This window comes from Macaca nemestrina, chromosome 6 (genome assembly GCF_043159975.1).
Source record: "Macaca nemestrina isolate mMacNem1 chromosome 6, mMacNem.hap1, whole genome shotgun sequence".
In the NCBI taxonomy this organism is placed as follows: domain Eukaryota; kingdom Metazoa; phylum Chordata; class Mammalia; order Primates; family Cercopithecidae; genus Macaca; species Macaca nemestrina.
This window is the reverse complement of record NC_092130.1, coordinates 57,391,266-57,415,233: the sequence shown is the minus strand read 5'-3', so window position 1 is coordinate 57,415,233 and position 23,968 is coordinate 57,391,266. Positions and strand designations below refer to the sequence as shown.

The 23,968-nt window shown below is 38.3% G+C and overlaps 1 protein-coding gene across 16 annotated transcripts in view; it reads left to right on the top strand.

Moving 5' to 3' along the window:
• Positions 1-23,968, top strand: part of LOC105463142 (sorting nexin 24) — a 194,363-nt gene that overhangs the window by 148,965 nt on the left and 21,430 nt on the right. For 7 of the 16 annotated variants that reach the window (XR_011624718.1, XR_011624721.1, XR_011624722.1 and 4 more), the window contains 5 exons: positions 16,540-16,666; positions 17,547-17,699; positions 17,821-17,950; positions 19,537-19,631; positions 21,071-21,103. Coding sequence is in view for 5 of the 16 variants with exons in the window: in XM_011710098.3 (XP_011708400.1) it covers positions 19,537-19,631; positions 21,071-21,103; positions 21,606-21,670 (193 nt within the window). In the remaining 11 variants the exon portion in view is untranslated. Of the gene's footprint in view, positions 1-16,539; positions 16,758-17,546; positions 17,700-17,820; positions 17,951-19,536; positions 19,632-21,070; positions 21,104-21,605; positions 21,671-23,968 lie in introns of those variants that run through there. The other 9 variants (XM_011710098.3, XM_011710101.3, XM_011710097.2 and 6 more) reach the window with 5 other exon arrangements.

Sequence of the window (23,968 nt, the reverse complement as noted above, 5' to 3'; positions counted from 1 at the left end):
ATCTTAAAATGTGGGTTTTGGAACCTGCCCTTCCAGATAGTCAGAAGAAAAAGGCAGGAAGTGGAAGAAAGTAATGTAACATTCATTCTGTTTGTGCCTTTGTCATTTCCTTTGGCACATGCATTTGTTTTCCAGGGAAGAATGACTGGTAGATAATAGAAGCCTTTTCTGTATTAATTTTGTTCCTGATTCCCTGTAGTAGTGAATGCCGGGGGGAAAGGAAGGAGAACCTCAATGTCTTGAGCATCTCCTGTGTTTCAAGGGCATGCCAGTGCTTCCTGTGTGGACTTGAATTAAACTGAAGGAACTGTTGTATCATATTCCACTGCTATTTATTCAACCTCTGTTTTGAGCAGTTCTTTGAACACATGTTTAATCATATTCCATTTAGCATGTAAAATGTATTTTATGGCAAATTAAACTTCTTTTTATATTACACAATTTAGAATTATAATCAACTTATTTGTGCTACTGGAAAAAAATGGGACCTATGGGTAATCTAAAATGAAAACTGATATCAAAAGCATTTTTTATGAAATGAAATTTTGTAGTTATCAGAATATAGAGCATGCTGTCAACAAATTGGGAGAAAGATGCCAATGTTCAGTAGATATTGAGAAATCTACTGTGGCAGCTGCCCAGCACAGAACAAGTTGTTAACACATAATGCCTTTGAGGAATTTAGGTTGGCCATTTAGATACCTAAACAGATTATTACAATGTAATATGTGTGTTTGAAAGAAATATGTACAGTGATATACAGTTACTAAATGGGGAGAGGTTTGGTTTGTTTAGTAGGTGGCTCAAAGAAGTTACTTCGCTTTCAGCAAAGTCCTTTAGTAGAATAAAAACTGACATTAAATTTAAAAGAATAATAAAGATTAAGTCTGTCCATAGGAGATTTTATTGTATTATGTATGATGGATAATACATTAAATATTGCGTAGGCATTGGATATTTTATTTGAAAAAATATTAACTCTTTTAAAAAAAGCATTTGAATAGTAATAATAGTATTAGTACTGGTAATAATAATGCAGGCTTTCAGTAGTTATTGATCTGCTTCTCCAAATAGAATTTTGAATAACTACTTCTAAAACACACCTAATTCAGCAAGAAATTGAGGAAGTAAGACCACTGGTGCTATTTTTCAGTAAGTAATATTTTATTCTCAATAGTGAAGTTAATAATTATATAATTAGTCCCAAAGATGGAAGTAAATGAGACATATTCTCAAGTGAGCTTTTTCAGCCTTTTTTTTGCAAGTGCAACAATTTAGATTGTATTTTGATTATTCTTTCCTTCTATTCCTTCCTTTTTTTCTCTTAAATGGAATATAATTTAAATTTTGCATATTCTCATTTACTTTTGCATAACTAAAGGGTACCTTATAATTTCTCTTCTCTTTTGTTCTTTCTCTGTCTTAAGACACTTAGAACCTGTGATTTTTAAGCATTTTTGAATATTTACTTATACCATATGCCATCTGCATAAAATATAAACCATTTACCTTAGACTATATTTATTTCAAAATCAACTCCATTGGAGTCACTGATGAGAGCAGACTTTTACTCCAGGACTCAGAGTTAGCTTACAGTGTTAGAATGCCTGGCTATTCAGACTTTATCAAAATCCTTCAAATATAACCAACAAAGTAATGAACACTTTTTGTTGTTGTTGTTGAAACAACAGGGTCTCACCTTGTTGCCCTGGCTGGAGTGCAGTGGCAAGATCATAGCTCACTGCAGCCTCGACCTCCTGGGCTCAAGCAATCCTCCTGCCTTAGCTGCCTGAGTAGGTAGGACTATAGGTGTGTACAACCATGCCCTGTTAATTTTTTAAAAATTTTGTAGAGATAAGGTCTCACTGTGTTTCCCAGACAGTGAGCAAATATTCTTAAACTATGATTGTATTGCTTCTGTTTATATTTAGAGTGAAGTTGGTATGTTTGAAAAGGTGTGCTTTTAGGTTTGCTAAATATTCACATTATTGTGATAGTCATCAGATTACTAACAGAAGGCCACTAAAGAATAATGGATATCTGTTGGTTTACTGTAACATCAGCATCAATGTTTTTTTCCAGAGTAATCCTTATTTGTATTAATTAGTGAAGAAATGCCTATTCTATCAAAACTGGGTTTACTGATAGGGAGTTCAGTCACAGACACAGATCCATCACTCTTCTCTCTGTAGCTTGCTCCCCTTTTATGTGTCATATGATCGTCACAACAATCTGTTGGAATCTGTAACTTGAATAGCAGATTTTTCCCTGAAAATATGATTAGCTAACGCATTATGTACTTAAAGGTATATAGGCATTTCAGAGTATATTCTTAGGGTAGCTAAAATACAGCAAAAACAAAAACAAAAACCAAAAAGAAACCTCACTGCATTTTATACTTTTAAACTTCAGTGTCTCAGATTGATCCTTCTTTTTTCTTTAAATAAATGACACAGTTAATGGAGCAGAGGATATCTAAGCTTAAAGAAGCTCCTGAAAAATGAGAGCATTAACCCCAACTGCACTGAATTCCCTGAACGTCTTGCGTTCTCCTCAAACTTGAAGTGGGCACCTGCTGTTTAATGTAATTAGTTTCAAAGGGAATGTCAGATCAGTCCTCAGGAGCTTACTCTGACCCAAACACCCTCATAAGGAAATATCAGTGAGACAAAACAAGAAAAGTTATCACAGTTGGGAGGCTTCTTCTCACTGCATTATTCAAAGTTATGCTTTAACAGAGTTCAGGTTGCTGTCTGACTCAGTTATATTCCAGTTGCAAAATTGTACTCAAGACAGATTGCTTTAGTGAGTAGCTATTTTCCTCTTCTAGAAATGAAGACATAGTGGGCTGTGTAAAAAAACTTAGGAAATGTTTGCAATTTTGACATGAGTTTTTAGCACTTATTAGGATAATAGTATTTAAAAATTAAAGACAAATTAACCTAATTTTCGGCCTGCATTTTTCCTTATGCATTAAAAAGTATAGTGAACAAATGAAAAAACAAATAAAGAAAAAAAAGTGTAGTGAACAAGCTGTTTTTAATTTCTCTTTTTTGTCCTTATTGAAGTTGAGATTGTTGTGAGCCATAATAAAGTGGTCAAAGAGGGACTTCTTTGGGTAGCAGAATCCATTTGACACAAAGCGAGAGCATTACTGTTCTGTTTGGATTATTTTTCCCAAGATTTAGATGAACAATGGCTTATTTTGTTGGTAACTTGTACCCATGTCATCTCATGTCATGACCATGTTTGTTTATTTCCCTGTGGCATCCTCCTTGGTTGAGTCTTATGTACATAGTCAGCCACAGCATGGCCTTTCACCAGAGCTTGAGAGAGGCACTGTGAGTCCTGCTCTGGACCAGAGGATGAAGGGGAGCAGCTGACCACTGAAGGACCAGAAGCTGGTGAGAGAAGGTCTCTTAGGAGCACTTCAGGGAGAGTGCAAGACCTGGGTTCTCAACTCTCCTGCCCAAAGACACAGCGATTGTTCACTTGGTGGATCTGGACTTGGTTTATTAGGAAGAAATGCAAGTCATTTAACATCTCAGAGTCAGTTTTTCCATCTATAAAGTGCTCTTGAGCTTATCTACCTCAAAGGTAGTTGAGAGGATTAAGCGACCCATTGTATGTGAGGCCACTTAGCAAGCCATAAAACGTTTTGAAGATGTTAGATGTTATTATTGTTTCCTCAGTAAATCCCTTGCTTAATTTCCTATCAGTCTCTAAGTTCTTGCTTCAGCATTCATGTGAACTGGGCCTCCAGCTGCTTTGGGTCAGACACTTGCTGCAGTGGCACCTATTGCCTTCCAAAGCAGAGCATTCCATGAGACTTCAGCTTTGACCTTTCTCTTTAAACTAGCCAGAGTTTGCTTTCTCAGTATTTAACCTTTCTTGGCCCTGATTCTGCCTCTGGAGTAACCCTCATGCATTCAGAGCCCTTTCTTGGCTGCAGAGATACAGTGATGATTCGGCAGACTCAGCCCTGCCCTCTTGGAGCTGGAGTTGAGTGGACAAAAGCCAAGTAAACCCATCAAGGAAATAATTGCTAGCACTCTGAAGGAAACAAATAAGAGATCAAGAAAGAGGTTATCAGAGAGTGAGAATGAGTGGGAGAGGAGCTCCAGAGGATGCTGTGATAGCCTGGTTGTCAGAGGTGAGAGAAAGGAAGCAGCTGGGTGGATGCGGCCATCTTTGGCAGAGATGAGGAAAGTGGACAGTGATGGGTCATGGAGTGGCAGGTTTTTTTATTTTTGTTCAAAGAAATACTGAGTTCTGCTTTGAACATTTTGAATTGCAGATATCTGTAAGAAATTCAAGTGGAGATTTTAAATAGATACTTAGTTTTGATGAGTCTGGATCCCAGACAAGAAGTCTAGCCTGAAGATGTGAATTTTTACCTCATCAGCCTTATGGTTGTAAAATCCATGGCAGTTGGTGGACTTAGGGAGAGGGTGCTGGCTAAGCCTTGAAGAGTCCCAACATTCTGAGGTGAGATAGAAAAGGAAGAGGCTACAAAGGAGAGTGAGAATGTGATCTGAAACAAACCCGAAGAGTCACAGAAAAAAAAAAAAAGAGAGAAGTGGGAGGGTGGCTGTCAGGGTGAGTGGTGACCGCTCAGAAGCTGAATAAGGTGAAGTTAGCAGTGATTTAGCAACCCAAAAGAGACCTGTGGCCATGGCAAGCTGAGGATGGTGGAAGCCGAAGCCAATTTGCAGAGCATGAAAGAGTGAATGAACTGAAGATAAGAAAGGGAAACAGCATCTGTAGAACACTCTTGGAAACTTTGCCATGAAGAGCAGAGAAATGGGCTGTAGCCTCTGAGGGATTTTTTTTCCTGTTGTTTTACAGTGAGAGTGCATGTTTATGTGCTGATAGGAATGGTTCAGCAGAGATGGAAGGGTGAATAGGTAGATAGGTAAATGCATGGATGGGAGGTGGATGGGTGGGTGGATGGATGGATGGAATTAGTGAATAGCTAGGAGAAAGAAGAGCAAAATAACTAAAGAAATAAATACTTGAGGCCGGGCGCGGTGGCTCAAGCCTGTAATCCCAGCACTTTGGGAGGCCGAGACGGGTGGATCACGAGGTCAGGAGATCGAGACCATCCTGGCTAACACAGTGAAACCCCGTCTCTACTAAAAAAAATACAAAAAACTAGCTGGGCGAGGTGGCAGGCGCTTGTAGTCCCAGCTATTGGGGAGGCTGAGGCAGGAGAATGGCGTGAACCCGGGAGGCGGAGCTTGCAGTGAGCTGAGATCCGGCCACTGCACTCCAGCCTGGGTGACAGAGCGAGACTCCGTCTCAAAAAAAAAAAAAAGAAAGAAATACTTGAGAAAGTCAAGGGGTGGGCTGAGAGCCAGAGCAGAGATATAGGAATTGGCTTCTGATGGAAGGAAGGACGTTTTCTCCACTGTAGCAGAAGAAAGAGAAGATTGATGGAAGTGCAGTATAGGTAGAGTTGTTGGGATGAAGATGAGGAGGATCAAGCCAGGTGGCTTCTGCATTCTCTTTGAAGTGTGAAGAGTGGTTATCAGCTGGGAGAGTGGGTGGAGGAAGGGATGAGGGAGATAAAAGAAGAGGATAAGTTTTGAAAATGGGTAAAGGCTGATTCTTCTAGCGAAGTAGTTTTCGAGTGTGGTTCCTGGACCACTAGCTTCAGCATCACCTGGAAACTTGGTAACTTATTTGAAATGCAAATTCTTAGGCCCCACCAAAGACCAGCTAGATCAAAAACTCTCTCAGTTGGACCAAGCAAACTGTTTTAACAAGCCCTCTAAGTGATTCTGATGCTGGCTACAGTTTGAGAACTACTGTTCTAGAGAAAAGTAACAAGATTTCTGGACCATATATTGAGGATAAAAGCTTAAATTTAAAGTGAAACCAGTCTTTTTTGTATTCTGTAATTTTTCTCAGTGTTTAGCAGCTTAGGTTAAGGCATGAATGAGAGATTGCTGGGATTCAGCCAGAACTGAGCTGTTCCGAGTACAGCAGAGGAAGAGGAGTTGATGGGTTTGAGGTTGGTTCAGGGGACTTATTCTGATGGTAGATCACAGCTCCTTAAGCTGGACAAGAGGGCAGAAAATTTAGAGGGGGGCTAATGGGAGTCAGAAAGTACTGGGTCAGTGGATTGGAAGTCTCACTAGTAGTAAGGGAGCAACACCATTGCACAGAAGGCCTTTGTCGGAACTTATTGGCCCACAGAGATAGTGCTTTTAAGATCTGAATAAATGAGTTTGCATACCAAGTCTATGGAACAAATACTTTCTTTGGCCTGTGTGCATGCATTAAGGGGCTAGGAAGTTATAACACAAGTGGATTACGTATAAAACACAAGCTTTTTAAAGAGAAATTAATCATAATGTAAATAAAACCATGTAAGAAAATGTTCTCTTTCTTTAATGAGCTATTTAAATTATTCAGGAAAAAGGAGCATGCCTGTCAGGTGTTCCCAGGTAGTTCCCTACCCTGCTTTCCAGGACACAGTTGGAACAGACTGAGGTGAGGGTGGTTGAGTAGACCACTGCCTGGTACAGTTTGGCCAACTAGAGTGGTTAATATGTAGGCCTGACAAGCTATCTAGGTTGTTGGTTTCTCCATTGCTTTTAGGAGTACCTTTGTGTCTCCTGAACCTCTGCCCAGCCCCAGTGATATCTGGCTCCTTAGTCGGGGTATACTAGGGATAACCATAGGCAGGGAGGAGAAATGAATTCACAAATTTTATCCTGAGACACCAGAGGCACATCTTCCAGCTTTTTATTTTTTAATAAATTAGTATATCTCCCTCAAACTTAGCTAAGAACTTCAAGATAGAAAACGTTTGCTCGAAGAGGTATGAAGTCATTTTTAACTTGTTAGAATATTAGTGTAAATCCTTGCTATCTCCCTTTAATTGCTCTTAATGGAAGGCTGTTAAATCATCATAAAATTTGTGATTAAAAAGACCTATTAAAGTAGAATTGTATTTTTTTTTCCACCAGCCAATGCTAAATTATTCCCTGTGGCTCATTCTACAGTGGTTTGGCCATTCTTTTGTAAAGTTAGTTTAACAGAACATTCCATTTCCTGGGGATACAGTCTATGATTTGTTTAAAAGATCCAATTTGGGAGGATATTTTTCTAGATAATCAGCTTACATTTTTCTTTGTTTAGGTTCATCTCATTACCTATATTCTTGATTTCTTTACTGTCCTATAATGGGTGTTCTTGGCACCTGCTGGGTTAGGTTTACAAATTTTTCATGTATTAGGCCTTTTCTTTTTATAGACTGTGCATGAACCTAATTGCATTTTTATTTTTCATATGCTATTCTTTGTGTTATGGACTTTTTAAAAGTAGTAAATTAAAAATAACATATCAGCATTATGTTTTCTTTTTTCCCCTAAGTATTCTACCCAGTACTAAAGCAGTAAATTAAAAATAGAATATCAAAATTCCTTTTTCTTTGCTCTTTCTCTCTCTTTTTGTATCAATAATGCTACTTAGTATTCTGTCCTATGGGCTAAAAACAGGACTTTACAATCTGCAGAGGCATGAGGGCTCTATCAGGGGTTTATGTGTTCTACCATAGGTAACAAGCCAAATCCAAGGGCTTAACTAAAAGTGAATTTTAACCTTAATCACTGAGAAGGAAAGTGGTAGGTAATTGTGAGTTTTGGCTCACTGGCTCAAGATTATCAAGGACTGCATCTCCTTGGTTCTTTTGGCCTTTTCCTCATAATTACAAGATGGCAACTAAGCTCAAAGACCATGCCCATATTCTAGCCAAGTGGAAGGAGGAAAGGGGAGAGACATGAGCAAAAAGATGGGGGCCACTGCAGCCTGACCAGTCATTTTAAGGAAGCTTTTTGACTTTTCCCATCCAGTCACTTCTTGTGACATTTTTGTTGGTTAGATCTGTGTCACATGCTAAGGGATGGGGTGCGGGCGGGGCTGGGGGCATTGGGGGCGCGGGGGCGTTGTTGATGGGAAATGTTGGGGGAAGAGTGAGGCAGGATATATTATTTTCGTCAGTTTTTGATATTGTTCTTTGTTATTTTTAGCTTGGCAGCTTGCCACACACCCCAAGAAAGTTGGTATTCCATTAGTAAAGAAGAAGAGAAGACTGGATCTTGCATAGGTGCAAAAAGACTGGTGTAATCTGGAAAACTCCCAGAAAGGGGCATATTCATTCTTGGGTATATGTCCCTGAATAAATGTCTGTAATTCAGCTCCCAAGTGATAGAAGGATTCATTTCAGTGTTAGATTTGGGAGAAGGGCTAGGGTACATATGTTCCTCTTTCCCTGAACTCAGAGAACAGGTTCCAGCGTGGACCCCCTGTGTAGTCCTTACCAGCCATGTGTAGATAGCCCTAATTTCTCATCTTTCTTGCTATTGTGTTCTGTCCCAGTAGGCTACTGTTCCTCCCTGTGTATTTTAGTGAACAATTTCATTGACTGTATTTTTTGTTGCAGCCAAGAGGCCAAGCACCTCCTCCTAACTTTCTTTACAGATGTTTTTTATTTTATAGCCTATGAGCCATCTCCACAAGGGCCACTTTTCATACATTGTTTCTCTGAGGACTAGCTACACATCTTATAATTAAGTCTGTTGTCACACTCTAACCATCTCCCACTATTTTCCCACTAACTACTGTGCACTTTGAAGTTTGCTCATTGAGGGTTCCTAAATCCATGTAGAACATCAATTACATTACTGTAGCATTTATACAGGTGACTAAATGTAGTGTTATAACTGACCAAATATAAAATGGTGTTGGAAGTCTTCATTTAAAAAAAATGATGTTAGCCTAGTATACTCTGTCTGAACTATAGTACAGTAAGAATGTGTATCCCTAGAGAGGCCTCATCTAGCTAGACTATACCACTTGAAATCCAGCTGTCCTGGAGCTGGGTCAAAGTGTACAGTATGTAAAAAAAGAGAATGCTGAAATAAACCAGGTAGTTGGGGGAATGTTTAAGGGCCCTGAGAGAGCAAATTGTTTTAAAGCACCTTAAACACTTTAAAAAACATCAGTTCATCAACACATATGGGCTGTGCTAATTGTAAATCTTTTATTAAAAACCAGTCTCCTAAGGCTATCTATAGGGAACATTTTATAAGCCTAGTTCTGATTACTGTTTCTTCTATAAAGTAGTAAAGCAGCACTCCCATTCTATAACTTGTATTTAACTAAATGTCTTACCACATTATTTGAATTATTAAATCTGTTTTGGTTCGCTTGTTGTAAAACAGTAATATTAAATACCGTAGTCTCCTGATCTTAGGTTTCACTTACAGGTACGTAGCTAGTTTGTAGTTGTATGTATGTATATATTTATTTATTTATTTTTGAGACAGAGTCTCATTCTGTTGTCTGGAGTGCAGTGGCCCGATCTTGGCTTACTGCAGCCTCTGCCTCCTGAGTTCAAGCAATTCACCTGTCTTGGCCTCCCATGTAGTTAGGATTATAGGTGCCCACCACCACACCCAACTAATTTTTGTATTTTTGGTAGAGACGGAGTTTCACCATGTTGACCAGGCTGGTCTTGAGCTCCTGACCTCAAGTGATCCACCCACCTCAGCCTCCCAAAGTGCTGGGATTACAGGTGTGAGCCACTGTGCCCAGCCTATGATTGTTTTTAAAATTTGTTTGGATTTTTTTTCTATCAAATCATCAAGAAAATGCCCCATAAATCCTGGCATTATCTATTATGTGTAATTGAAGTGCATTTTTATTCAATACACAGGTAATTTAAATGGATCAAATATGTATAATATGTGACTTTAAAGTAATTGTACCCAGTCATTTGCTGAAAAGAATTGAGCTAGTCAGAAGTTGTCAAACAGGTTTTGAAATGTTATGAGGCCAGATCCTTTTGTTTTTTGTTTTGTTTTGTTTTTTTTGAGACAGAGTCTCACTCTGTCGCCCAGGCTGGAGTGCATTGGTACCATCTTGGCTTACTGCAACCTCTGCCTCCAGGGTTCAAGTGATTCTTGTGCCTCAGCCACCTAAGTAGTTGGGATCACAGACACATGCCACCTCACTCAGCTAATTTTTTGTGTTTTTAGTAGACACAGGGTTTCTCCATGTTGGCCAGGCTGATCTGGAACTCCTGACTTCAAGTGATCCACCCGCCTTGGCCTCCCAAAGTTCTGGGATAACAGGTGTGAGCCACTGCACCCAGTCATTTTGTTGTTGTTGTTGTTGTTTTAATAGAAAGATTAATGGAATATGTTGCCTTTCTTAGTCTGAAATTCTTTATATATTTGTAAGAATTAGTTGAGATGTTAAGATAAATTTAAAATCCAAGGAAAACCAAGAATGTATTTTAATTGAGCCAATTTCAATGGCTCCCTTAAATATATCTGTGGAATAAATTAAGTTTATAAATAGAATAGAAAAATATTGGGAAAGATGAAATATTCCAATAAAATTAAATAAGAAAAGAATTAAACTATATAGCATAGTGCTATTGTGCATACAGTAAATGTCAGGAAATATTTGGGAAATGAATGAATGAATGACTCTGAACCGATATATAATTTGAACAGTAGTTTTGAAGCTAGAGACACCTGGGTTCCAATCCCAACAGTCCCCTTACCTTCTAAGAAACTGTCACAAATGATTTAGCCTTTCTCAGCCCCAAATTCCTCATATGTAGAATTTGGATAATGAAAACATCTCATGGTATTGTGAGAATTAAATAAGATAAGGAGCCTGGCACAGAATAGACATTAAATGAAACATTATTGTTGTTATTGTTGTTCTAACCCACATGAAAATTACCATATTTGGTAGATTAAAATTGTTGAAAGTTAATATGACAACCCAGTATTAAACATTACATCAAATGAAATGATTGTTTTGTCACCCAAAAAGATAACAGCCCAACCTGAGGGTTTGGGAAAGTTTCCTAAGGGAAATGACACTAGAGCTGAAACTTGAAAAATAAGTTAGAGTTGGCCAGTTAAAAAGAGGTGGTAAGGGCATTTCCAATAATAGAGCTGTGCCCTCACATAGTTTACCTTAGGGTAAACAAGGATAAAAGAGACTATTTCAAGTACTGTGGTAGGGATATATTGGGCCTTATTGGCTTGGCTATTATAAACTCTTGAGTACATTATATTCAGAGGCCAGGTCTACTGGCGTAGGACCATACATCCTTATCAATAAAAAATGTTTCAGCATAACACTCCAAAATGTGTGTATTTAATAATAAATCTTACACATGTACTGTTAGTCTACATACTAAAAATTAGAAAAGATAGGTTTTTTTATTTTTTAATTAAAAGTAAGTAAAAATGGAAGTTCTGATATTTTTTCCTGAATCACAATTCATGATCTTGCTTAACTCTCCACATGTCTGTAATATACTTTGGAGACCCCTGGCCTGTGAAAAATCCATGAGCATAGACAGAGGTTTTCCTAATGCTTCCTAACCATGTTTTCTGAGAGTTCAGAGTTATATATATTTATATTTATATATACACATACACATATATAAATAATATTTGCAGTACCTGCATAGTCTCAGAAGCCCCAATCTAGAAAATTAATGTTACCATTGTCTCAAAACTGATTATATCCCTAGGATAGATAGATAGATAGATAGATAGATAGATAGATAGATAGATAGATAGATAGATAGATAGATAGATAGTATTTGCAGTACCTGCATAATCTCAGAAGCCCCAATCTAGAAAATTAATGTTATCATTGAGTTAAAGCTGATTATGTCTCTAGGATCCCAGTCAGGGATCTGCTTCCTAGGAGCAGAAGCAAAACCACTCAAGGAAGACATACCTAGAACTTGGCCTGCAGTAGATTCCCACAGATAAAGCCTTTCTGAATATGAGCTTATGAACCAAAACTACAAAACATAGAAAACTACAGGAATAAACAGCTATGAGTGAGAACAGAGACACAAAACAGCAGGATTAGATCCAAAGAACTGCAAGTAAAATAACAATCTAACAGAAACGAATTAATATATTAACGTTTAATCTGGGCATAAGAAAAGATTAAGACTCTAAGAAAAATAGAGCTTCCAGGTTTGAAAAGGAACCAAATATGAAATGAAAAATATATAGTCATTAAAATTAGCTCAGTGGGTTAGTTAAGACGCAGTTTAGAGTTAGCCAAAGAGAGGATTTAATGCATGGTCCCTGGATCTGATTAACACTACTACTGTTCTAGTTGTAGTCACAATACAAATCAGACGGTGTCATGTACAGTGAGATACCCCATCTACCTACCACCCACCCACATAAGATCATTCAGTGACTCCCAAGTCTACAGAGAAAAGAAAAAAAAATCCTTCACATGATCCAGAAGCCCTGCCTAACCTCTCCAGCTTAGGTGACCCCATTTTATTGCTTAGCTTTATTTTTTTCTGTAGCCTTCTTTAAGGGTTTTTTTTAATGTCATGCTTCTACCTTCCACAGGCCTTTGAACAAACTGGAATATCCTACTCACATTATTCTCATTAGCTCATTCAACTCCCAGCTCAAGGGTCACTTCCCCAGGGAAGCTCTCCTTCACCCCACAGGTTAATAGGGGTGCTTTGTTACTAATGATCAAGGAAACTAGCTACTCCCCTTTAAGGTACTAATTCAGTTTGTAATTTCACATTCATTACTGTGAATCAGCATTCATCTTCCCTACCCAATGGTAAACCCTGGGAGGACAGGACTATATTTGTTGGGCTAACCATTGTGTCCCCAACACAATGCTTGTAGTTAGTAAATGCTAAACGAATACTTTTATATGAATACATTCCAGAAAAACACAGAATGTAAGTTTTGATATTAAAATAGCTCCAAAGACTATTGATTTTCCACTTTCTTTTGTCCATGGTTAGTTTTTTCCTTTTAGCCACATTATCAGAAATGATATTCCTTTTTTTTTCAAATCTTCTTAGGCCAAATTATATTATTTCTTTGCACAGATTCGTTATTATTTTAAATAGGCCCTTTTCCGCATTCAGCGTTTAGTGTAGGTCCTCAGATTTCTTGCAAGATAATCTATAAAGCCCTGTGAAACCATAGCAGGTGTCTATTTGAATTCCTTGAGTAGTGCAGTTTTTACCAAGGTACAGGCTAGACGCATCTTGCAAATGGTGTCACACACAAAAAGGGGGATGCATCGTACAGTGGGTTCTTCAGAGCACATCTGATTTTTATTTTTTAGGTGGTCACGATCCTTCTTAAATCTGTCTACTGGCTGACTTTTTAAAAGTGTTCCTTTGCTAACCTGATTATGACTCAAATTTTGTGAAATTTTGACCAGGTGCAGGGAAGTGGTAAGTAGAAGACTGAGGACTACAGAGCCTCTGTGAGTTCGTAGGTTTTGGGTCCCAGAGGACAGTGACACTGAGCCCAGTTACTGCAGTGAGGAGGTATTGATTTTTCTCCCTCCCTGTTTTTAGCCATATCTCTGAAGTAGATATGGGTATGAAGCATCTTTCCTGGTAAAGAGAGGAAAAGCTGCGGTGGTGAACTTTGTCACCCCAACAGCCGGACATTTCAAACCAAACTAGATGGAATGGAGGAAGGGCTTAACGTGCTCTTGTAAACCTCTTGACTTAGTTCAATACCTTAGCTTTTGTGACAAAGAGGTTCCCTACAGTTTATAACAACCCTGATAGACAATGGGAAGAAGCGTGTGTGTGTGTGTGTGTGTGTGTGTGTGTGTGTGTGTGTGTGTAAAAGGGAATAAAAGGATCAAATCAGTGAAAACAACACAGCCCTGTGCTATGATCTTAGAAGGTTAGCAAAGTGGTCTTGTCCAAGTTTTCAACAAGATGTTCCATTCCTGTTATAATTGGCTGCTGGGTAGGTTTGGACCTAACTAGAATGCCAGCGTTCGATTTCACCGTGTTCTCAGTGGAGATGTGTCACCGTTTATGCTCGCCTTAGTGACAATTTTCTAAAATGGAAACTCGTGGGAAATCATTACAGTGTTTATATGTCTCCCTTGTCGGACAGCGTTATCCTGTGATATTTTACCAGTGTTTTCCACTGCATGATGGCATCTCGTGAAGGTTAAGGCAGAACAAGTCCCTCTGTAATTTTGTGACTACATTTTACTTACCAAAGAAGAAAAGATAACCGACAATTAAGTATTTGGGATGTCACAGAAAGAACATGTGCAACTAATCAATGGTATCCTTTGGGAACATGATTTTATAAAGCTGATAAGGTAGAAAAATTGGGATTTTGTGATTTGTGTTACATGATGATAATTGCACCTTTTCAATAAAAAGAACATTTCTTCTGGAGTAAACATTGAGCTTGCAGGGGCTGTTGGTGGTAATGCTGTTGTTTTTCTGCCCCATGCACTAAGTTTTTTATAAATGCTTTCATAGAGTTTAATTTTTTTTAAATTCTTCATTTAAAGTGATATTTCTGAGGAAATATCTGGTCTGCTTTAGAGAAGGTCATTTATTCTTACAAGAGTGAGTAGCATTGTGTAAAGAAAAATTGTTTTGTTTGTTTTTTACAAAATACACTCTTTGCCCAGTTTTGCTATTTATCAGAGTTGGATGTAGTAATATCGAAGTATGTCAAGCAGCCTATCACACACCTGTAACAGTTCTTTCATTTAACCCCATTTCCTACGTGTACCATCATAATAACCTGATTTTTGGTCTTCTTGTATTCCTAAGTGACAGATTGGATGGAAGTTTCTTTAGGGCATTTCTCTGTTAATTCTATGCCATCTCCAATCTGCAAGTCTATTAAAGAGTCCAGCATATTTTGATACTCTTCAGTGCCTATTCTTTTCATACTGTGTCACTTTTACTACTTTTATTGCACATGCTTCAATTAGAAAATGACTCCTTCCTTGCTGCTTTTGACAGTACTTTCTTCTTGTTCCAGCAGCTTTGAAAATGCTGGATAACCAGTGGCCACCTTCCTTAACAGAACAGTTAGTTAACTTAAAGATCATTATCCCCTTGACTTTCCACTGCCTGGTTCCATTCTTCATACCCAATATTGGATGACTTGTTTTTATGGCAACTATTTTGAAATCTTTTAGTTATTTTCATTGCTTGCCTCTAGCTCTTCCTAGGTTTATTCTTATTTCTCTTTTGTGGTGGCAGGGGTTGCTTGATAATATCACCTTAAGTGGGGTGAGAGAACTGTTCAGCTCATTTGATACCATGTGGAAGGAGCAGTTCTTGTAGACCTACCATTTGAGACCCATGACTCTCGCACATAAACAGCTACTCTGTCTTGCATCTGGGTAATTAATTCTGTTTCTCACAGTATTTCACTCTGTGTGTATACCTGTAAAATTTATTGGGATTTATTTCTAGCTTTTTCTCCAAACTTGTCACATTCATTTTGAATTCTTGATGTTTTACTGTATAAATTAGTTGACAGGCCATGTGTGCCAACTTGCATCCAGGAATGGGATGAGCAGCGTCAAAACTCCACCACCAGAGTCATTGGGTAATTAAGTAGATAGCACTGGGCCTGATCCCATCACTACCCTGCAGTTCAGAATGCCCCTCTTATAACACGGGCAGCATGGTAGTGCTTCATCAGCTGTACTCTAACCCAGCAACGATAGAGTGGAAAATCATACTTTCCTTAATGTTTTGTTAATTTTGGGAACCCTCCACACCACTGACTGCTGCATTTTAGAATAATATATAGAAGACATGGAAATCATGAATATGAATTATTCTCTAGAATCAGTGCAGCAATAGATTTTGGTGTATTAGAAAGAATCCTTTACCACAGTAGCCTCAATGCCAGACAAATGTCTTCAACTCAGCCCAGAGCTGAAGGCATTAATGAATTCTAATAGCAAGGCAGCATACCCTCCAGTGGGGTTCTAATTGACAAAGAGATAGAAAACTGAAACAAGAAGGCCAACGTGTCCCCTTTGGGGAGCTGGCACACAGCACCAGCCGACAGTGCCTCAGGCTCCAGGCCAAAGAAAAGTGAGCCCAGCAGTGAGTGCTATTGCCCTGTCTAAGCTAAAAGCCGGTGTTCTTGGCTGGGCTGTCAGGGGTCTGCAAACCCCCTGCCACTGAAAGCACAATTATAGATGTATGTGTGTTTTCCAGCAAGCAGGATACTCAGCTTTTATCTGATACTCAAAAAGATACCTGAAATATAGAGGGCCAAGAAGCTCTGTTTGCTTGATGAACAATAATCCAAACTTCAAAATTGGTAAAATAGGTTGTTGGGGATTCATACAACAACAGTACTCAAAGAAAAGAGAATTAGCATCTATCCATCACTAATTGTGTATCAGAGATTCTTGGAGACATTTAATCCTCACAATAACCTTTTAAGATAGAAAGAGAAAGGATTCAAACTCAAGTCTTCCCTGAAAGCCCACGTACTTCCTACACCATACTGCCTCTCTAAAGAATGAAAGTGATTAATCATTGGATGGATATTAATCAAAAATAAAGATAAGCAATCTAAAACAATAGAGAGATAGGATTTGATATTCAAAAATTTAATTTTTTAAAACTTAGGAGCTTATTGTTGAGCAAAGTTGAGAGATTTAAACCGAACTGACATCTTTATTCTATAGGATGATCCAGGGTACAGCTTCAAGAAGGGGTAGTTCCTTCAGAGCAAAAGCCTTTCAAGAAACTGAAGAAGTTGTAAATGGAACAGTTGTGAGGTCCAGCCTTACTGTTCAGTTTCTCATGAATAAGGTCACGTGTGTATGAACAAAAAGATTTAATTCCTCTTTTTCATCTCTGTACCAACTGATGACAGTCATTTGTACATAATATGTTACATTAGGTAAATTCTTCTATATTTTACTGTATCTCTGAAGTATTAGTTCTTTTCTCCCAAGCTTTTAAAACAGAACTTAGGAAATATGCCTGCCCACATAACTGAATGCTTAACTAACCCTCAATGCTGCCTTCTCTAAAACTATAAATCCCAAAGTACATATTGGTCATTGTTTTATGGAAAATATTATTTGAGAATATTCAGCGAAAATTTAGCAAAGTAAATTACACACAGATTTCTGGAGTTTTCTGTATTGCTTTTGCCAGTATATCTTACGTAAAGCAATGTGATCATCTGTTTGGAGAACTCTGTTTGGGGAGGCTGAGCAGGATTAATTCCCGTCCCTATGTTGCAGTGTAAACAGCTTTTTGCCTGTCTTTTGTCATTAATGATCATGCTGTAGATGTGGCCAGTGCATTGTAAGCCAATCTGTCAAGGCAAATAAACAATTCACCTTGTTAAAATTCCCTAAATCTTGCATTAATAAAACCTAAGTAACCCCCTGAACACTCAAGAGATGTCTTCCTCCATACTGCAGTGATGGATGACATGTCTAAAGATCCTGGAAATTAAGTAGTTCAGGTCATTAAAAGTGTCCCACACTTGTTATTGATTTAATTTATTTTAAGAAGGTGGGGGTGGAGATAAGAATGTTATACTCTTCTGTCTTTTTTTAAATCTGAAAGCTACCACTTGTACAGATAATTAAAACTATTGCCTGGGGGAACAGGTATGCATGTGTTACAACATTAAGCTTTATTATTCAAATACGTATTGTATCATCCTCTTAAACAGATATCTAGAAAAAAAACAATCATTGAAACGTGTCGCAGCCAAAATACCTTGGAGTTTTATATGTGTGATGATTCCCAGAACTTTTTGAGTTATGGGCACTGAAATAATGACCTCTGGGCACCCAAAAGTATCCTCGAATAGGTAAAAACTGAGGTAAAAGTGAAATGATTTAAGGAAATTTAATTGAAATAGTAATGAAATTATGCCTCTGAACAGAGAGGGGTTTTTTTCTCTTTATTTTCTGAACTTTTTATTTTTCTATTTTTATAACCAGGAGAAAGTAAACACATACACACACATGGATGGAGAGAGGGACAGAGGGATGGACGGATGAATGCATTGGTAGATGGGAAAACGCTTAGAGAGTGATACGCTATTTCGATTCTATCTCACTATATTCTAAGGCAAGTTTAAGTTGTTGTTTAGTGTGTGTGTTTACTTGTTCATTGCTAGCTTTCTTCACCAGCCCATGCTCCACTGGACCTGTAAGATTTATCATCGTGTCCCAGTGTCTAACATAATAGATGCCCAGTAAATTCTTTTTAATGAATAAAGTATAACACCCCAATTTTTTCTTCTATCTTTTATTCCTTAAGCTTCCGTGGGAACAGTGAGCTGTGTAAAGAACAGTAGCAGCCCCCAATGGAGGTGGCTCTTTAGATGACCCCTCTCCAGGGACTGAACACCAGGAGGGCTATGCTCTAGTGTGGGACAGAGGGCAGCCTAGGAGGACTGGCAACCTGTGTAGTCACCCACCCCATTTGTATGACCTGAACTGGGTAACAGTATTACAAAACCTGATAAGAAATTGGGGCAACTCAGTATGTGAACCATGGCTAAAAACAAGATGTGATATAGAACTGTGTATCTACAAGGTACATAATTTCACTTCACTTTTGTTACTTGTTATATATCTTATGCACCACCCTACACAGTATTCCTGATCAGTTGTATGAATGATATTTCACCACCAATTCTCATAGTTCTTTAAACAACATGTACTTACTGGACAAAATTTACCCATGGTAAGTTATGAAAAATGATCCTTAAGAATAGTTGTATTGAAGTCAGAGATTAAGATAAAACCTTTGATGCTTTTCTCCTGTGGTCTTTTGGAAAAGGGGGAGGGGGAGGTGGCAAACTTCTGTTCAGTTCACACACTCTGGTAGACTTTAAAAATACATAGATATGAAGATACATACTTCTTTGTCAGATTTCTCCTTGACGTTGCATAATCTGGATCTCTGAGTAGTGACATGGTTATGCCATTATGCCGGCTATGTAGCAGAGCTCACTAAATGGAAGAGCTCTATAGATTTTTTTCCAGCATGTATGCTGATTTACACTTAGCAGTAAAGTTGTTACTGACCCTTTGAGTGGAGCTGTCCAAATGGCAATAAATGTCAGTTGATTCTAATGCCAAAACAGGTGATAGTTGAGGGTTCTTGACTAAACCTTCCAGTTAAAAAATAACTTACCATATTTCCTAAATAGTAGTGGTTTCCTGTGGGGAGATACACACACACACACACACACACACACACACACACACATACATGTATAGATAATGTATATCAGACCACTTTGTCATTCAGTAAGGACAATTTGATATACATATCTTAACAGTATTATTGATGTTCCCAGGTTTTGAAATATTCACTCTGGATTAGAATCTCCATGAAGGCAGGAACCATTTCTACTTGGCTCCCCACTGTCTTGTCCCCTAGTCAGCATCTAGTGTATAGTAGGTGCTCTATAAATGCCAGTTGAATGAAAGAACAGATAAACTGCAGTATTTGCCAGCACTCCCTAGCATGTGTGTCAGCCTGAATTCCTGGTGGGCAAAACAGAGACCACTCCTCATCTTGACTGTGAGGAATGTTGCTGGTAAGAACTTTGATGGACGGTTATGCCTTTTTGAAATAGTTCATTTGATTGATTGCCTAGCAAACTTCACTTCAGTTTCTAATTCTGTTTTCTGCTTTCACAGGCTGTCATTTTAGAAAATGAAGAACTTCCCAAACTGTTTCTTGATTTCCTAAATGTGCGACACTTGCCCTCTCTACCAAAGGCAGAAAGTTGTGGGTAAGAATCATGTTTGCATATTGGATGTATATTTTAAATTACTCTTCAATGACCGATTGATCTAACAAATAGCCCAGAGTGATGCCTGAGTAGCCTGCCGGCCACGCCCACTCTTTTGGCTTGCTACAGCACTCGCTCGCTGCCTGCTTTTGGTCAAAAGAATTCCTCTGAAGTCGTCATACCCATCTTGTGGCCAAATGGCCATGGTTCAGTAACCCATGTTTAGACTCAAGGAATCAATCTTTTCAATTATGCTGTTACATAGAATGATGTTACTTGATAGGAATTATGAATCTAGATAACATGTTATGGACTCATTAGTGGAAACTCAAGCAAAGTTCATATCCTGGTGGTACACATATTCATATAATTTTAAAGTTATGAATGACCTTAGAGATGATTTGATCCAACTCCTCTCATTTTGTAGTTGAGCAAACAGAGACACAGGAATTTAGTGTCTTTTCCAAGATCTCTTGCCTTGTAGCTTGCAGAACCGAGGCCTTCCAAGGCGAGCCCTCTTCCTCTACTGTCCAGCTGTCTCTCTCAGGAACTTCCAGTGGCAGAACTACAAATCCTAATCCCTATCTTTTGGTCTAAACCCATTGGTCCTAAACCCAGGGACCCAGAGGTTTGATATCATTAGCAATTGGGAAAAGCTCTCCCGAAGAATTAACTCTGAAACAAGCCACTTGCCCAGCAACAGGCACATGACGTGGGCTGAGCTAGCCTCAGAAGACCTTCAGAAACATCCATGGCATACTGTATCCATTTACAGGGAAGCAAATCATCACAAACTCTCAAAATCCATGCAGGAGAGAGGTGTACCCATATTCTCGCTGCTTCCAGACCTGCCTGAAGGAACCACACTTAAAACTACAAGAAGATCAAGCAGACCACACCCAAAATCATGTTAAACCCCAGCCATCCACTGGATGACGGGGCTGCAAACACCTGTCACAGCTCTTCATGAGCACTGTTTACTCAGGGCCACTTTCCACTTATTGCAGAGCAAAAATTATACACTACACTTGGCAAATAATGAAATAATGTGCTGTCAGTGTGTTCTGTTCCAACTTGTATGTGTTTACAGGGAGGTTGGGCTTCGTATATGTTTATGTATTTTTTAGAATAGACATTAGCAATGGTATTGAGTGAAATGTTTTCTCCATTATACAAGCTCAAAAGTAGTAATAAAATCTGAGGATTTTTAAGTAATCATCAGGAAAATTGAAATCAAAGAATATTCCAGTCTTCAGATTCCTTAGGATGGGGCATAGCCATGCTGTGGCTCAGTGGAAACTCACAACTCTTCTTAAAAATATCTCCCAATTCAGTCATCTAAAACTATTGGGTATTTTTTCCTTTGTTGGCATAAACATTGACTCAACGTATGCGGTTTTTTTTGTTTGTTTGTTTGTTTCCTTTTTCAAAACTTTTAGATCTTTTGATGAAACAGAGTCTGAAGAGTCAAGGTAAGGACTAATCCTCATCAGCCGGGAATAGGATTATGGTTTTGCTAAATGTTTAATCACCCATGATATGTTTCAAGTTATGTTTTTCTTAAAAACCTTTGTTTGAAAATTGGTTTTAAGATTATAAATATTTGATAGGGAAATACAGGAGTAACCAGTTAGAATTAAGAGTGGAGGAATAAGAGCCCTACATTGTTTCATGCAAGTAATCAGAATGTTTTATCAACAATCGTATTACAAGATTTTTAGGAAAGCACGTTTCAGCAATGACTTATTGTATAGATTGTATATCTGCTTCAAATTCCACAAAGAAATGTTTAGAAGATGAGAGCAGTGCCCATTTGTTTGCTCTCACTCTGTGTGCCATTATTCACCCACACTGTTAGAACATAAACCTTGAGACGTCCCCACACAGCAGTTTGATCCCCTCAAAGCTAGTTTGTAGTGTTTTCTGTTTACCATCGTCCCCTGATGCTGACATGCCTGTTCTTGACCTTTCCAGCAAACTGTCCCACCAGCCTGTGCTGCTGTTCCTCAGGGATCCATACGTCTTGCCTGCAGCCAGCGGTAATCAAACCTGTCATCTGCTAACAGCTCTTTACTGATCTGACCCTGTACCACATAAACCACGTTTTTAATACAGGTCTAACAGAGTGACATTGGTCCAGGGCTTAATAATCTGCCAATAAACCAGTGCTCTTGGTGTAAGAGACATTTAGAATTTTAATTGAGGCCAGCCTTTCAGGAGGAAATGTAATTTTTCTTTCTCTCTTACCAGACTATTTTGAATTAGAGTAATAAGGCAGAAAGGTATTTATGGTCCTTAATTTTTCCGATCATGTCATTTTGGCCTCTGCTTGTTTTTGTCCAGATGCCAGGGTTCAAATTCAAGGATCTAGTCCTTTTTAAAAATGCCTCTTCCGAAAAATCTATGTATATATACATTGCAGGCATATCTCCATTTCTATTTAGATTACAGCATCTTTGATGGCCAACTGTATATTTTTGAAAGTTGCATATTTTAAATACAATTAATTGATTTAAGTATAATTGTAATCAATATTTTCGACTGAGTCTTTTCTCTGTGCAAAGAAATTTAAATTCATCAGAGTCCCTCTCAAAGTATTCTGTTATGCATCTCTTTATGAGTTCATTTGCATACATTATCTCACTTAATTTCCTTAACAACCTTGTGAACTAAGCAGGGCTGATATTATCATTGGCTAAATGAGAAAATTGGGGTCCAGGGAAGATGGTTGATGGGTGGACCTCTTGTTGCCTATGTATTCCTTCTGTGCTCTTTGCACATAGTGAATCTTGTTTCTGGGAGTCACTAAATAGTAATAGATAAATGATCCAGTGAAACCCTTCCTATTTCTGACAATAAAACCTTATGAGCAGGAGAAAGGGAACTGCTCTCTCTAGCAAGGATGCACATACTCAGATCACCCACTTAGCTGTCAGTTTGAAGAAAAGTAGCCAGGACGCAGTCCTACTCCTCCCTAAGAAGGGTTGAGGGACCCTTCCTAGTAGCACCCTGATCAGAGTGAGCTGCCTTTGCTGTATAGGAATATGACCTCATATTCTTTTTCCTTGCAGTAAAGAATAACTTCCTCTTTATAACATTTGCTTCTTATGTTTAACAAATATACATGTTAGTTGATGTCGTGTTAAAATATCATATTTAACAAATATTAATAATGCAACCTAATATAGATTAAATGTTTTATAAATTATTCATATTATCTTTGAAAAATGGCTCCACAAGCACTTTTTCCATGTATTGTTTATGCTCAGATATGTCATGCATCTGACTGAAATTCCTGCGGAAGTGTAGACAGTAAAATGGTTACTGTAGACTAGAATAGCCAGGATACTTGATAGAAGAGGGAACATATTTTATGACCTTTAAATCCAACTCATCCAGCTTATTGAGCAGTGCCTACCATGTGCTCTATGCCTGGCTTGACAGTGAAGAACAGGAAGAACTTTCTTGGAAGGAACCTCAGGGGTAAATGTCTTGAGCTGGAAAGAGTAAAACATATGTATCATTGGTAGCATGGTAATATGGATGAAGACTTGCAAAATAAGGGAACTCCTGTTTGAGAATAAGTGAATCACAGGTTTGATGGATGGGATGGGAGGTATGGGAGGACCAGTCACCAGATCTGTTTTCTTGGAATTTTGACCAATCCAGTTTCATGAATCAGATCCTTGTTATCTTAGAAGTGTTATACTAATGATATATATTCTTGCAAATCTTCAGCTTTTAATTTAAAGAGAAACTTTACTTGTGTCACATTTTTGTTATGATGCCTCTTAGCAAGATATTAAGGTTATTATTCCAGAGGATATTGCATATGGAAATTTCTTCACAGATGTACTGACCCCGACCCCCTACAAAGTCAGAGGAGTGTCTGTCTTCAAAGATTATCCTCTTATAAAATACTAATAATCAAATATCTCTTAGCTTTTAACATCAGAAATCAGGAGAGTACTCTCTTAACAGATTGAAAAGCATTTGCTTTTTGGTCTTTGATTTGATTTTCCAGGAAACTCAAAACAACTCTTGCCAAAGTCCCCAGTGATTTCAGTGTGGCTAAAACCCATGGATATTTTTCAGTCCTCATCTTCCTTGGCCTGTCATGTACTTTAGACATGTTGATCGGTTTCTACTCCTTCAAACAATGTCTCCCCTTGGCTCTCCCACTTCCTTCCACTCTATAGCAGCTGACCAGAATGCTGTCATAGACCTTCTCCTCTTCTCACTACACTTTCTTTCAGATATCTCCTTGTGTGTGGCCTGCCTACCGTGTGTGTGCACCTGAGTCACAATGTTGTATTTCCATCTCAACTCTCTCCTGG